Genomic DNA, 15371 nt, shown 5'->3' with positions numbered 1-15371 from the left:
TATGTACAGATAACAAGGTGCATATGTTCCTTGGGAATTGTCAGAGTTCTGGGGTCACAGTCTCACTTGGATGCAATAAAAATGAGGAATAGCTATAACAGGGTCATATTCTAGCTTACATACTAAGTAAAATCGTACTTTAATACAAAATTTTTAAGGGAAATAACAGACCTCATTCAAGCCTTATTTTTGTCCTGGTCATATCTGCTGTAACACAGTACAGAAAATGCCTACTACCAATAATGACTTTTGTAGAGAGTATGACACTGAACTACTCAGACCTCATATTTGATTCAGCATCAATTCCTCATTTCCTGTGTAGGATGATTTAGGAATGTACTCCCAAATTTAGTACTCCCACTAAAAAGAAAACCATCAGTTGCTCCCCTGTCCTTCTCCACTGGGAGACAAAAGGCAGAGATCATTGGTGAAGATAAGAACAGTTTACTGGAAACAACAATGAGATAGGAAAACAAACAGTAACAGCAACAATGCTAATAACAATAATGTATAAAGAGAGGTAATTGACAGGCAAAATGTTCACCCCAGCTCAGGACACTGAAAAACAATAGCAAACAGCTCTTCTGCCTGACAGGCATTTCCTGTGACTGGAAAGGAGCACCTTTCTTGGAAGCAAGAGTCCCCTTTCCCCAGCCCCTGGAAATGACCTAAGGTGGTCCTGAGTAACCCTGGTGTGTTGGCTATGTCCTCTGGGCACAGCTCAGGTCAGCCCAGAGCTCCTGCATCAAGTACTCGTGTGGGCTCAGCCTAGCCAGCAGCTTGTGACTACAGGCATGTGCCACTGCACCTGGCTGCTGTAAAAAATAATTAACTGTCCTGGCCAGAACTAGGACACTGTGCTTTTCTATAAAGACCTGGTTTTGGGGATGAACTCTTTCCATCTGTTTGGAAAAGTGATGACTGGGTGTTTCCAAGGGGTAATTTTGTGGAAAAGACCACAATCTTGGTAAGATTGGGCTAACTTACAGTTGGTTGGGGGGGGAATAGCAGGATTTTCTAGCTTGACTTGGGTTCTCTCTTTGCTCTTATGACTTCTGCCCTGTGGGAACTTGAACTTAGGTGAGTTATCAAAGCTTTCTGAGTTGCAGAGAAGCACTTCACAGGTAAGATTAAGTTTTTGTCTTGATTGAAAAACTTTACAGGGTCCTGGTGTCCAGTCTCTGGCTGTGGGATTTCTGTGAGGGGAGGCCAGGGATGCCCTGTGCTGGACACAGCCAGTTCCAGCCCACCCACTGCAGGGCACAACTGAGCCAACAGCTGAGGCAGGGGCACCCTAGGGGACACTTCTTTAAGAAATGAGAAAACAATCCCAAGAGAGGAAGGAACTAAAATGAGTGGCAACAGTGGAAACCCTAGGGTCAGAGGAGGAGAAACTACTCTTTTGTTGTTGAGTAAATTTTCCTGAAGGATGGCAGCCCATGGAATACCCCTGTGGGGGAAAAGGAACAGCAGAGACTTCAAAACATTATCCCCACCTCCTTGTACTGCTCTCTCTCTGAAAGAACTGGGTGTAACCTGCAGTGAGTGGAAATAGAGGTGAAGTTGGGAGTGAAAAGAGCTAGTGAGGAAAGATGCTTGTAGTTCTGATCACCTTGCTGTTGACCTGTGAGCTCTCTTTGTCCTGTTCACCCCATTGTAAGCCAGTTCACCCTCAGCCTGCTGAGGAGAGGGTGTGTGTCTGGTTGGGTGTTGGGCTGCTAGCCAGGGCCAACCCAGCAGAGAACCTCCAAGTGATTGAGTCTCTTTCCAGGGTTTAGTCTCACAGCAAGCTAAGGACCAAGACTATGAACGTGTGCTCCGGCCGTGTCTGTGTCTGAGGTGTGCCTAAGCATGCTTGATGTTCAGGCAGTCTGGAAACTGTGCTAGTGCTATGTGCCACCATTCTGGGCTATGAGTAGGGGATAGTTTAAAGATGCTGAAAGATAAACTTAACAAAATACAGTGGCTACCTGAGATGACTGACTGGGCAGTTGACAATTCTGTATGGCTGGAAGCTTTACCTTCAGCTCTTTCTAAAAAGATCTGCTACTGGTTTGTGGTAAGATTGTAAGAGACAACATTGCTGCCCAAGCAACTAGCATGCTTGGAGATGTAATGTTGGTAATGGCATCGTGTAGATGCTTTTCCCTACTCTGTGCACAAATCACCACACTGGGTTACATGCTGTGGATCTCTGTGTGGGGAATATGAATAGAAGATAGATAGTTTGAAAGCATTTATTCTGTGTTCTTGGTTTGCCTTAAAGAAAAATGTTTACTCTTTTTGGGGCATTGTAAATGACCTTCAGCTGTTGGAGCTTTTTTCCCCCATTAAATAAAACTTCAGAAATGGGATTAATGACTTTCAACTAGTAGAAGTGGAGGATTCTTTAATATCTCTAATATTTGTTTACTTTTGTTTATCAAAAAAACCTCTTTATGTCACAGTTTTATAAGCTCAGCCATTTTCTTTGCAGCAGTGTTTGACTTTGTTTGACTAACCCATCTCTTCTTGGCCCAAGGAGACTCTGGCCCTAGGCTGCAAAAATCCAGATGTAGATATGGTAACAATTTGGTTTGACACACTTGCACAAGATTAGCGAAATCTAATTCTTGATTTATGACTTGCAAATTTCCTAAAGATGCAGCTGGTGTGAATAAATATGTAATTTAGAGATTGCCATTTAAAGAGGTAAAATAAAAAATATAGTCTTGAGTCATCATTCATTCCCATAGAAGGATTTGTCACTCTTCTTCCTTGTAGGATTGTGTATTACAGATAGTCCCTCAAATTCTGTTATGTGTAACTATTTTGTCTGGGAGGTTATTATCTCAATATAGTTACTGCTTACATGATTAAAAGATTTGAATTTTTTTTTGAAGGCTGTTGTACATTAAGTTTAGTGTTTTCCTGATCATCTTTGTTTTACAAAACCTAAATAAAAATGGAAAAAAGGGGAAACTTGAAATCCTTCAGAAGGGAATAACTTAAACACTTATACATCCTTATAATTTTCAACTGTCACTAATTATCAGTTCATCATTAATCAACCTGGAAGGGAGAGAAAAAAGTCAATGCAGGTACTGCTAGTTCAATGTTTTGGCATCATCTATGTGGAAAGGATCAGCTGAAGAATTATCCCATGTTAATTTTTAATGGATTTTTTTCCAATGTGCATAGTTGTTCTTCATCTTTCTCTATTATTTATTTCTTTCCCTTTATTATCCCGCTAAATAAGTATTATCAATACTGGAAACTTTCTGGCTAGTTCAAGGAAAAGATTATATTATTCTAATATGTTTTCAAAACAAATTTATTCCCTCATGATGAAAACAATGGTGGTTTTTTTTTCAAAAGTAGTTTGAATGTTCAGAAGTGTTAAATTCTGTATTAGAAATATAGAAGTAATTCTCATTAGGGATCTATCAGATGCAACCCCATTTTAATATTTAGGAGTCAGTCCAACCGTAGTTGCACATACCTGCACCTCGGTGATCAACTTGGATCATTTGGGATCTTCTGACAAGTTTGTGCTGTAAGGAGGTTGATTGTGTCCACCTACCAGAAATGTTATTGTATATCATTTTAACAGCTAGCTCTGTATTTTAAAGAGAGACATTGCACCCAAAAAGGGAAGGCTAGTGCTGTGTCTGTGCTGACTTATGGAGCTGGCTGAGTGTTAAAAAACCCAACAAAACAGCAACAAACACAACCAAAAAAGCCCAACAATCCAAAATTAAGAAAATTTCACACTAAGCCATCTAAAACTACATTGCCACATCTGGAGACACCCTGAAAACCTGGCCTTCTGGAAAGGCTTTTTTCCCCACTGTGGTTGATCTCTCTTGTTGTCACTACTCTGCACAGAAATACAGTCTGACTTTGTGTGAATGGAGCAGAGATGTGTCTGTCACTTCTTGTCTGGGGAACAAATGAGGTTTCTACTGCTCCTCTTGTAGCTACTTTTCAATACCTTTAAAAGGGGAAACAAATAATCAAAAAGCAGACTGCTGCCATCAGCCCAAATGTTTCCTATGCAATTAAATAGTTGGAAAGCTAGCCCTTGGCACTTCCCCTCCTGCCCCAGAAAGAAGTAGAGCAGGATGAAGAGGTGAGTCCTCTGGGGCAGGCACTGCTGAGGCTTCGTCAAGTGTGACTTTCAAACTTCCTTTGTCTTTGCACCCTTCAGAGAAGTATAGGCTGTGACTAAACAGTGTGCAAATGGCAAACCACAGTTCTGTGATTTATTTTTTTTTCTGTTGCCTCTGTCACTTCCTAATAAGCGTGTATCCATCCGTCCATCTTCTGTAAAGCAGCTCTTAAAGAAATAGTCTGCTCCTGCTGAATGGGGATAAATGTTTAGAGTCTCTCTTAAAATATCACTGAAAGTGAACGCTTCTTTTGGAAATAGGGGAGAAGATTTGCCTGATAGAATAGAAAAAAAACATTTCTGTTGTAAAGAACTAACCCAGGGAGTATTTGATGATTTGTAGATGCTATGAAATTTGACGCAGTTCTGTTGGTCATAGAATAATTTCAGTGTTCCACAGCTGACCCTCTGTAAGGATTTTCGACATCACTTATTACTGTAGTTGGGAAAACATTTGAAAAAACTGTAGTGAGACCAATATTAAGCCAGACACTTTGGATTTTCTTTTTTGTAGATAATGATGATACAGTTATGTCTCCAAGAAGAATTTACACAGTGGATCTTCCTCCAGAGGGTTATGTTGCAGTTACTCCAGATGCTCTTAGTAATGCAGTTTCTGAAAATTCTGGCAGTAGTGCTGATTCAACAGGTAAGTTTGCATGGTTGTCACTGTGATTAGTTTTTCAGAAGGGAGACGACTTAGCAACTCTTATCAAGCAGATTCAGACTGCAACAATAAAGCATTTAAACCGTGGCTGCCAGTGGGTGTCACTGTTTTGCAATGTAAGCACAATGAGGATGTGCTTCCCTATGGGTTCATTTCCATCGTTAGGGGTTTCTAGACCAGATTCCGCATTTGGTGATAGCCATGCAGTGCCACAGATCTTACTGAAGTTACATAGAACCTAACTGAGGACAAAGTCTTTAGCTCCTCCCACTCAAGTGACATGTATTCTCATAGTATGCCTGCTCAGAGTCACATTATTTTTCAGGATAAATGTTAGATAAAACTGTTTTACTACGTCTACCCTTGATGTTTTGAGGAATTGGGTGAAGGCTTAACAGTCTTTCAAATTTGCATCTCTGAGAACAGGTATTCATCACTGGAGTTGGTGGGGGGGGGGAATGTATCGAATCTTTAATGTTGAAAGGCTTTCTGATGAGAAACTGTGACCATATAACTTCAGAAACAATATTTGATGTTGTCAAAGGATACAAGAGAAGAAGCATGGAATCTGTAAAGTGGGTTCTAACTTGACCTCAGTTAAATACTTGGTTTTCTGAATGACATTGCCAGAATTCAGTTGATTCTGTCTTTAGAAAGAAGTCCCAAGCTTAGACGAGACAAATGAATTTAATTTTTTCAATTGCTGTGTTCCTCTGGATATATGTTTGTCCAGAATTGTGTATCACTGTCGTTGGTTGCTACGGACATTCTATAGCAAAGAAGATAACCAGGTAAGGCAGCTAAAGTAAAACACCTGATAAGGAGCAGTTATTAAACTACAGTATCAATTTCAGCCTGGTGATTGCCTTAGATGCAAGGGAAACCTGAGATATAACTTGCAGATATGAAAAGGTGAATTCTGCTTGTCTTTGCAAACAATACCCACAGGGTTGAATTTTGAGCTTGGAAATTTGGTCTACAGTCTGTTCTGAGCTCCAGTCAGAGTCTGAGTACAGGTAAAGCTACCAAAGTAGCTCAAGGGACTGAAGCAAAATACATGGTGACTAAGGGCACGTCAAGAATGTTTTTCCTTGGTGTGCAGTGGTTTAAAGACCATTTTTGAGTGACAAAGAAGTAACTTTATCAGAGTAAAATAAGAGTAGATCTTGATAGGTTTTGTATTATGAATGGAAAGATGTTCTAATTTAGAGCTTCTACGTTGTGCTCTTCTCAGCTACATAGGATTCATGTTTGGAATCCAGAAGCTTTCCCTTAACTTTGTTTAGTTGCAGAACTGTCTTTGGACAGTTCACTTGGTTTCTCTTTCCCAGCATGTCAGATTGAAGCTGCTTATTCTGATCTTGAAGCATATTTTCTCTCCTTCCATGCCATATAATTTCTGTTTATTATTTCATGTACTTTCCTGTCAGATATTAGAGGAGTGCTTCTTCCTCATCTGTGTTTTGCTGATAAGACTAAATGACGTCTCATAATGCTTTGTAGGTAAATTCAGTTTTATGCAGGGACTTAATTTGCTTTTAAATCAAACACTAGCATACCTACTGAACACTGCAGATATATCCTTACAGCATTAGCAGGGAACTTTTGTGGCAAATTTACTCAGCTGCTGTTTAAAATCTACGAATAAACCAGATTATATGTGGTGCATATTAGATGTTGCAGTGATACAGTATTATACATAATTAGATGTTAGATACATTGCAAAGCAGTTAAGCAGAACAGAATTTAGGATTGAGTTATATTGTCTCTTTTTAGAGTCATTTAAATACCTGCGTGGTTTTGCAGTGGATAAGGTATTGAACAGTGGCTTCGTTTGCTCATTTTTTAGATTTAATATTTCCCTGTAGTATTTCAAAACCAATGTACTCAACCATGATAGCAGTAAGTAGAGTTCTGGTGTTGCTTAGTGATAGTGTTAACTGTTGGATTAATTTAGTTGGTCCCAGTTTCACTGTTCAGGAAGAGTAAGTTTTGGGTTTTAGCCACTTTTTAAACAGTTAACAAATGATTTGGAATTGTGGAAGACTTAGTTTTGGATTGGTTTGTTATTTGGCTTTGCACTTTGTCATAGAATCAAGAAAAAACAATTTTGAAGGGAAGGTTTTTAATCTGGGGCTCCTTTTGCAAGGTAGGCTTGATGTTATACTGTAGATGTTATTCTTAGCAGATATTTGCCTAATTATCTTATAGGGAGATTTTTGTAACATTCCCTTTTTTACTTGCTTTAGTGTTTCACAACCCTTTAATGACAGATCTTTCTTGCTGCAGTTTTGACCCTTATTTGTTTTGTCTAAAATAAGGATTGCACAATTGGAGATCTGTGCTAATCTTGCACAGAGCAGCAAGGGTGAGGGGACATATCAAGTCTGTGATTTCAGGCAGTGCTCATAAAATATTAAAGGAATATCTTAAGCAATCACACAATGGATTACTTAGTTTGCTCACCTAGGTTTAGTTGTATATCCCAAATTTAGATCTTTTCTGAAGGGATAAAGGAAAGCTCTAATGAGAACCTTTGACATTAAAGAAAAAAGAGGGTGCAGGCATGACTGTATGTATGAATATTTTTATATATATATATATATAAAAATAATAAATCTGTTATGTTTAGAATTGTCCCAGGTATTCCCAAAGGACCAGCTCCATGAAGTGGAGATTTGGTGTATGCATTGTTTTAATCGTGATACTATCTATATTTTGTATGGCAACAGGTAATCTTCCTCTGTGTTTCCTAAAAATGTAAGCATATTGTTTATGTACTGGGTAAGAAAAGGTTCCTGTGTCATCCTTTTCTAGCCCAGAACTAAGGGGAATTAATGATGTGGAAATTCAACCAAAAAAAAACTGACTCCAAAATTAATTTCATTGTTTATCAAATTTTCATTGTTGTCTCATGAAAATAATATGACTATTTTAGGATTATAATTTTTCAGTTATGCATCACTGTGATTTGCTGTGTCCTCTCAATAAATTAAGGAAACCAAATATGACTCTATCTGAATTAATATAACAAGATCATCAAGAGGAATGGATGTGCCATGGCTGATGTTTCTTTGTGGTAAATTACTGTGTGGAAGACTGAAATATTCAATTGCTAATGTATGTATTTCAACATCAGCTGCTTTTGAGAAATGTTTTAAAAGTTGTAGTTAATTAAAATTATAAAATAATTTCTTGTCAGCTCTAAAATATGTTTGGGTTTTTCTATTATTATTGTTGTTTAAACTCCTAGTTCCATTAAGGTTGATGTCAGGATGAAGTTAATGATGTCCAGAATAGCTTCTGAACAAAAGGGGAGAAAAAAAATTCAGGTAGTCTCTTATGTGTCTGGGGCATCTTGATTCACTTAAAGGCAGCCATTTCAGGAAGACTTAATGGTGCTTAAGTGTATGTTTGTTTTTAAGAGATGCTGTTATGAATCATGTGTTGACTACTTACATTCTTGGCAAGTGGTTGGGAATGTGATACTTCACAGAAGCACACCAAGGGAGCAATATGTTTAAAGCAGCTAAGGTCAGCAGCAAACTTTTTTCACTGATAGGTAGCGCCAGTTGTGAAACTCCAACATTATGAATCTTTTTGTAGCCTTCAAACCAGAGGAATCATTAGACCATATAACTTAATCTTCTGTCCATTGAAATGAAGGGCCTCTATTAGCCAGTATTTTCTTCCCACAAAGAAGTACAGTAATCAAGTCACCATCAGTCTTTTTGATTAAACAGGTTCACTTGTGCATTGCTCTGAGATATTTACTTCAATCCTCAAGTCATATTTGGAGATCTTTTAGGTATCACTCTTTTCACAGCATCTTTTTAAGAATATAAACTCCACTACTGCATGTAGTATTTGTGTTTCTTCAGCCTTGAAGAAACTAATACTGTATCAATGTTTTAGATATGTTTTCAAATTAATCAGAGGGTGTGTAGGTAGACAAAAGTCGCAAGAAATAGTTAATTACATCTTCTGCTTTAATTCCAAATCAGTTCATTCATATATACAGTTATTTCAGTGATACTACAGTAAATACTGTTTGGGTAGGGCTCCTTAACTGTAAATCCAAATGTTTAACAGTAGTCAATGTTACTTATTTCAAATAAAAGAGTTCAGGAAAGAATTCAACATGAAATAAACTCAACTTCTCTTGAAAACAAAGGAGTTTAAGAACACTTACAATTGCTTTTCTGAATCTTATATCTGAGAGAAAAAGCTATGAAAAAACCTCCTGCAAATCAGGTTGTCTTATAGTGCCTTCTGTCAGCTGCTCCTGCTTTGTCTGTCCAGGGTCTTGTGGCAACTTCTGTGAGAATATCCAAGGCCTTTAACAAGACTAGTTGAGGGAGTTTCAGAGTAAGGATTCTACATTTGCAAAGTAAAAATAATAAAATTCTTTCCGGGTTTGTTCTTTTTTTAATAGAATCACAAGCCTCCTAAAGGATTCTTATGAACAAAAATCCTATCTAATTCATTACTTCATTAAGTATTCCTGAATAATGAAAGATGCTGCAGTACAGCTCTTAGTATAATAGCCAGTGTTTTGCTACACAGGTGAACCAAATCATATTTCAAATGATAGCATAAATAAATGAATGGGATTGATATACAGGTGTGTAGCTTGTTTTTTAAAATTTGCTAAAAAAAAGTTTTACTGTTTTGTTTTCAGCTACTTTTATAACTCTGACATTCACTTCTTCTCTTGTTAGATTTGTTAGCCTGGGTCTTTCCTTTTCTAGTAAGGGAGGCATGGACTTGCAGGTTGAAAACATACTGTGAAAGACTTATTACTTTAAAAAGTTTGTTTCAAAAATTCAGCAAGGAAGGATTATATTATAGTTTGGGCTCTTTTGTATTTCTAATAGTTAGGCTAAGTCTTTTTAATTTTTATTGATGACTCCCCCTAGTTAATTTTGGGTGTTCTGGTTTTAATTCTTTGCCAGATTGAATGCCACTGTTTAGTATTAAAACAATATATCTTTACATGATAAAATTATATGTGATAGCATTCTGTAGTTTAGCTTTGTCCTTGCAGAAATCAGTGTATTGCTCCCAGTTTGTGAATGGCAGATTTTCCTGAGCCATCAACCATTTCAGATATTCTCATGTGGACGTCATCATCAGAAAGCAAACTGTAGTAACAATAACATCTCTGTTGAGGTTGTTACTATGAGCTTTTTCAAAATGTTGTGGTGTTTAGAGATTAATCAATAGTTTGGAAGGAGAAATGTCTGTGAGGTTAAGAAACTTTCTCCTCTACAGCCTGTTTCTTCTTCAGCTTAAGTACACTTGACATTTTGGAATCACTTACAGTGAAAGATGCTACAAACAAGTAGAGATGTAGGACAGCTATAGCTGAAGAATTCTGTACTTAGATGTTTTTTCCTTCAATATCCTCTTGGCAGACCTTGTATTTGTTGATAGATGCAATGACATTCCTTAATAAATAAAATCACCACAGTTTTCATTATGAAATTGAATAAGATTAAATATCCATTTTTATTTCCAGAGTTCAGATAAAGTATTTAATAATTTGTTAAATCTGGTTTAATTTTTTAGAAAAAACAAAAATCTTGATCCAGTAATGTTCATATGTAGACTGACATTGTTGTGGGTTGACTGCATCGCTGGAATTATATTAAAAGTTAAGAAAGACCTAAATCAAATTCTCTAATATTGCTTTGGAAAATTTTTGATTCCTTTTCTATCTGAACAGGAGAAGATTTCCTTTTTAAAGTGACACCTGATTAAAGAGTTGTCAAGAATTCTAGTTATGAGTTTAACTTTTATCATACTTAATTTTAAGGAATTAAGTGTATGCTTGAAAGAAGGTGCTTGCTGATCTACTTGCATTGCAAAAGCTGACTAGTGTGATGCTGTATTCTTGGAAATATTTCTAGTGTACTGAATGTGATACAAATTATAAACATTTAGGGTGTAACTTGGTCAGGCACTTAGGAAAACATCTCCAGACTACCAGTGTCCTGGAGCAGTGTTACAGGCAAATTCTGTGCTCTGTCAAGCAGCCAGCTAGAATGGAGTAATCGCTTCTCTTGATTTCATAGCAAACAAGTCTGAACCTCCTGAAAGTGAGTGTAGAATTTACCAAGAAATTCACTGCTGTCCACTGAGGGTTTTAAACACAGGACTGGGCTGTCAGTTGAAGTTGTAAGGATGACTCACTAATTGAGGTTTATATACAATGTAAAAACCAGTCATTTCTAACTAACACTATCTGTAACTATTTACATCTTCCAAATGCCAGTGTATTCACAAGCATATGGGACTATTGCAGAAGGCATGGTACAAATCATGAGTTTTTAATGTCACTGAAGTCTTCAGTATTTCTTGTGATAATTTCTGACATTTACATGTTGGCAGACCTCATCAAAACAAACAAACAATGCAACAAAATAAACACACACCCTACCCTACCCCAAACTTCCAAAAAACCCTCTGGAAGATTGCTTTGAAAGCTAGATGGCAAAGAATTCTGCCCCAGATATTTAGCTCAAATTTGTGTGTGGTGCTAGGAATGAGTGTAAATGCTGAAAATGTATTAAGGAAAAAAAGAATGCATGGCAACGTGATTCACTGGTAATGCTTTACTTTTGTCATGGCTGCATGTTAATGGTTTATTAAAAATGCCTGATTTATATTTTTGTAACTGTAAATAAAGTACATATTTAGATATTTAGATCCTCTATTAGTTTCTGCATGCTTCTAAAAAAGCCTCAAGTATTTAAATAACAAAAATTTACCTCTGAAATAAGCTTTCATTACTATATGTTGCTGTAGTACAGAAAATAATGTACCCCTAATCCTAATGTAGAGGGTTGATGCTGGCTGGATGCCAGAAATCCACCAAAGCTACTCACTCACTCCCCTCTGCAACTGGACACAGGAGAGAAAATTTATAACAAAGGATTCATAGGTTGAGATAAGGACCAGGAAAGATCACTCATCAAATACTGTCACAGGCAAAAAAGGCTTGCATTAGAGATACAAACTTCACAAACTTCTCCAATGTGAGTCCATCTCACGAGCAACAGTTCTCTGAACCTGCTGCAAAGTGAATCTGTGCCATGGGCAACTGTTTCCTTCAGTCTGCTGTGGCATGGGTCACTCTTCCACAGAGTTTAGTCCTCCAAGTACAGGCTGCTCCAGCCTGGGAGCAGGGCCCCTCTCTCCACAGGCCTCCCACAAGCTCACAGCCTCCTCTCAGGCATCCAGCTGCTCTGGTGTGTGCTCCTCCACAGACTGCAGGTGGTTCTCCATGGGCTGCAGGGGCACAGCTGCCTCACCATGGGCTGCCCCACGGGCTGCAGGGGAATCTCAGCCCTGGTGCCTGGAGCACCTCCTGCCCCTCCCTCTGCACTGACCCTGCTTGGTGTCTGCAGGGCTGTTCTTCTCACATGTTCTTATCCCGCTCTTCTCTGGCCCCAATTACACCTGTGCAACAACTTTTTTGTTTTGATTTCTTCTTAACTATATTATCACAGAGGCATTACCACTATTTCTGATTGACCATCTGGATGGCTCCACATCCATCTTTGAGTCACCAGGTATTCGCTCTGCTGGACACTGAGGAAGCTTCGGGAGCTTCTCATGGAAGCCACCCCTGTAGCCCACTCCCACCACCAAAATCGTGGCCATGCAGACCCAAAACACCTAGTTTATACCTTTCCATTTTAACAAAGTAAAGAGGATGCTGAGTTGGAGCAGAGTAAGAACTCACCAAGGAGTGCGTGTTTAATGAGACATATTGTCTCAGGTAATTTCCTTCACTTTCTGTGGTAGTTGTTTGACCTTCAGATTTTCATCTTCCTTTGTGCTACAATTGGTGTCTCAAGTGGAATCTCTTCTCGTTACATGTCCATAAGTCTGAAAGTAATTTGATTAAAGTAGGTTCTGAAGTCAGCTGACAGTATTCATAGTAAGAGGAGAGGGAATTAGGGCCATTATCTCTGACTTTTGTTTTCTTGCTTTTTGTTTTATTTCAAATTACAGTGATGACAGATATTTTTGTTGAGCAAGCTGTCCTATAATAGAGGAGTCTCAGAAAAAGAAGAGGCACTGTGGCTTTTTATTTTCTCTTCTTTCCCTAGTGAACATCATTTTTTCCTTCTTGCTCCCTACTGGCTGAGTCACTTCACCCCTTTCAGCTGGAGCATGCTCCCCCTTTCTCCTCCCTTGCAGCTGTGTTACAGGCTTCTGTTGTCATAGTGACAGTAAGGAACTGATGGGCAAGGAAAATAAATAGATAACAGCACCAACAAGCTCTTTAGATCCCAGGAAAAGGCCAACACTGTTATAATTGCTGCCTCACTTGAGCAGACACCCAACACTTTGGAAATCTGACACTGCTTGATTACTTTCACCTCCTTGTTTCATAATTAAAACATAATCAAGACCTAAGCTTTTGTAGTTAAATCTTCATGGAGCAGCAGGATAAAGTCATTATGGGGCTAGATGAAGGAGAAAGGCAGAAGACAGCTGGGTCTCTGTCTGCAAGTGCCTCATAGTTCTGAATCTTAGTTCCTCATGTGTTAAAACAGGAAATTTAATCTTAGGTTTGTAGATCTTGGGATATTTCTGATCACTTGATATTTTAATTTTGGTTATCAGTGGTATAGTTGATTGTGTGCAAAAATTCAAACTTCCACTGCTCTGCTCTGTTATTGCTGTTATTGCCTGTGAACCTGCTGGTATTGAACCACAGCAAAACATTGCTGTTCTTCATGTTAAGAGCCACATATCCACTGACTGACAACACACTTCTTATGATGTGTGAGAAGGTGACCCTGGCTCATCCTCTTGCTGTGAGGACCCATGTTACTCTTTCTAACAAGACTTGTTTCAATGCAGTATTTTCAGTTTTCAAATTGAAAATAAAATAGGGAGCAGGAGAAGAGGAAAGCCTCTTGTAAGAATAGGAACATTCATATTACCCTGGTGTTTAAATACTCTGGAAATTGTAAAAACAGAGTAGAACGTTTGTTTCTAGCATGGAGGAACTTAGTGTGGCTGAGTGGACAAGGAAAATTAAGACAGTAAAAAAAAAAGTATGTAGTATTGACCGTGTCTTTTCTTTTTCTTACACAGCTTCCTGCAAGTATTTTGTATGACATACAGAAAATGCTGCTGTCTCATGTTCAAAGTCAAAATCAGGCCCACCTCATGATTTCATTTTATTGTTATTCTTTTTTTATAGCAGTAGTTGTAGTTTATGGCAGCTTGTAGGCATAACAGCCACGCATTGATATTGCTTCCACTAGGTTGTCTCCATTCAGTCTCCACTGGGGAAATTCCTTGATCTCATATCCTTTGCCTTTGATTACTGCCCTCTGCAAAGTTTACACGTAGCAGTTTGAAAGTACTGAACAACTCTCAATACAACTGTAACCTGTGCCAAGGAAGCTTTGAAAATCATCTTCCATCAATCTCCCATTCACAGTAGCTTTGCTAAATAATTTTGTTAGCTTCATTCTATTTTCATTACATTTTATCCCTGCAAGCAATAATTGGCTCATAAGTAGAGTTCAAATCACTAGCAGGGCAAACTCCACCAGAGCTTCTGTATTGTAAATTGTTGGAGAGAAAGGAAGCTCCTGCCTTCACTGTAGGCTCAGGATTGTTCAGTATTACAGGCTGTGTGTTGCCCATGCCATGCATCAGCCTCGCTCACCCTCTTTCCTGCCATCTGTGTAGGGCTGAAGAAAATGGATATTGCTGTAGCAAAAGACAGAAATACCAGTGTACACAAATCTATTGCCATAATCTAGCCAAAATGCAGTGCAGGCAATGTGAAGTGCATTCCAAGGATCCCCAGTTGCTTTGAGCAGCTTATGATTGAACAAAGCTGCTGCATCTCTGTACCAATAGTTCCATTTCCCAGCTGCATCAGCCGTGCCAGATGTGGAGAAGGCATTAGGGCCAGCAGGCATTCTCTCCCGACAGAAAGCAAATCCCTTCCAACAGCTGCACCTCTGGCTCTATCCAGCTGATGGTGCTGTATCTCACAGACTCCTCTCCTGAAGTCTGAATGTGCTCATCCTCTGGACTGCACAGCTGTACTGACATGACTGGATCTGCTGGTTTGCAGTGTGCTGAGCACTCAGCTCTGTAGGGGTGTAGGGGGGAGCAGGCCTTCACTGACCTGTGGGACACTGCCAGCATCTGACACTTTTTTCTTGGTGCAGATACTTTGAACAACAGCCTTGAACCTCTGGTCTTTGTGTAGAGCTGGTCTAATGACAGGTGAAGTTTTATATTCTGCCTGCTTCTGTACTATTCCATAGGAACTTATGGGTGATCTTTCTTTCTCAAAGCTCTTTGTTTCTGGGTGCATGGATGATACTTGGAAAGGACTTACTTATATCTCACCCGACTAACTCTCTCCACATCTTGCTGTGGTGAGAGTAGGAGAGAATGCAGAAGCAGTTTTATGCAACTGTTTTTGCTTTGTTGGGATGATGATGCCAGTTTTTTACCAATCTAATTAAATGAACACAAATAAAAGGTTTCTTAAGTTGCTTTTTT

At 38.7% G+C, this 15371-nt stretch overlaps 1 protein-coding gene across 3 annotated transcripts in view; it reads left to right on the top strand.

The window, feature by feature from the left end:
• ERICH1 (glutamate rich 1) overlaps window positions 1–15371 on the top strand; it is a 65972-nt gene that overhangs the window by 24696 nt on the left and 25905 nt on the right. For 2 of the 3 annotated variants that reach the window (XR_014616021.1, XM_084202305.1), the window contains exon 3: window positions 4665–4799. The exons of the other annotated variant lie outside the window; for it this stretch is intronic. Coding sequence is in view for 1 of the 2 variants with exons in the window: in XM_084202305.1 (XP_084058431.1) it covers window positions 4665–4799 (135 nt within the window). In the remaining variant the exon portion in view is untranslated. The remainder of the gene's footprint in view (window positions 1–4664; window positions 4800–15371) is intronic. 3 annotated transcript variants of the gene reach the window in all.

The sequence above is a fragment of the Fringilla coelebs genome, assembly GCF_963513975.1.
Source record: "Fringilla coelebs genome assembly, chromosome: 3".
NCBI lineage: Eukaryota > Metazoa > Chordata > Aves > Passeriformes > Fringillidae > Fringilla > Fringilla coelebs.
This window is presented reverse-complemented; position numbering and strand designations above follow the sequence as displayed.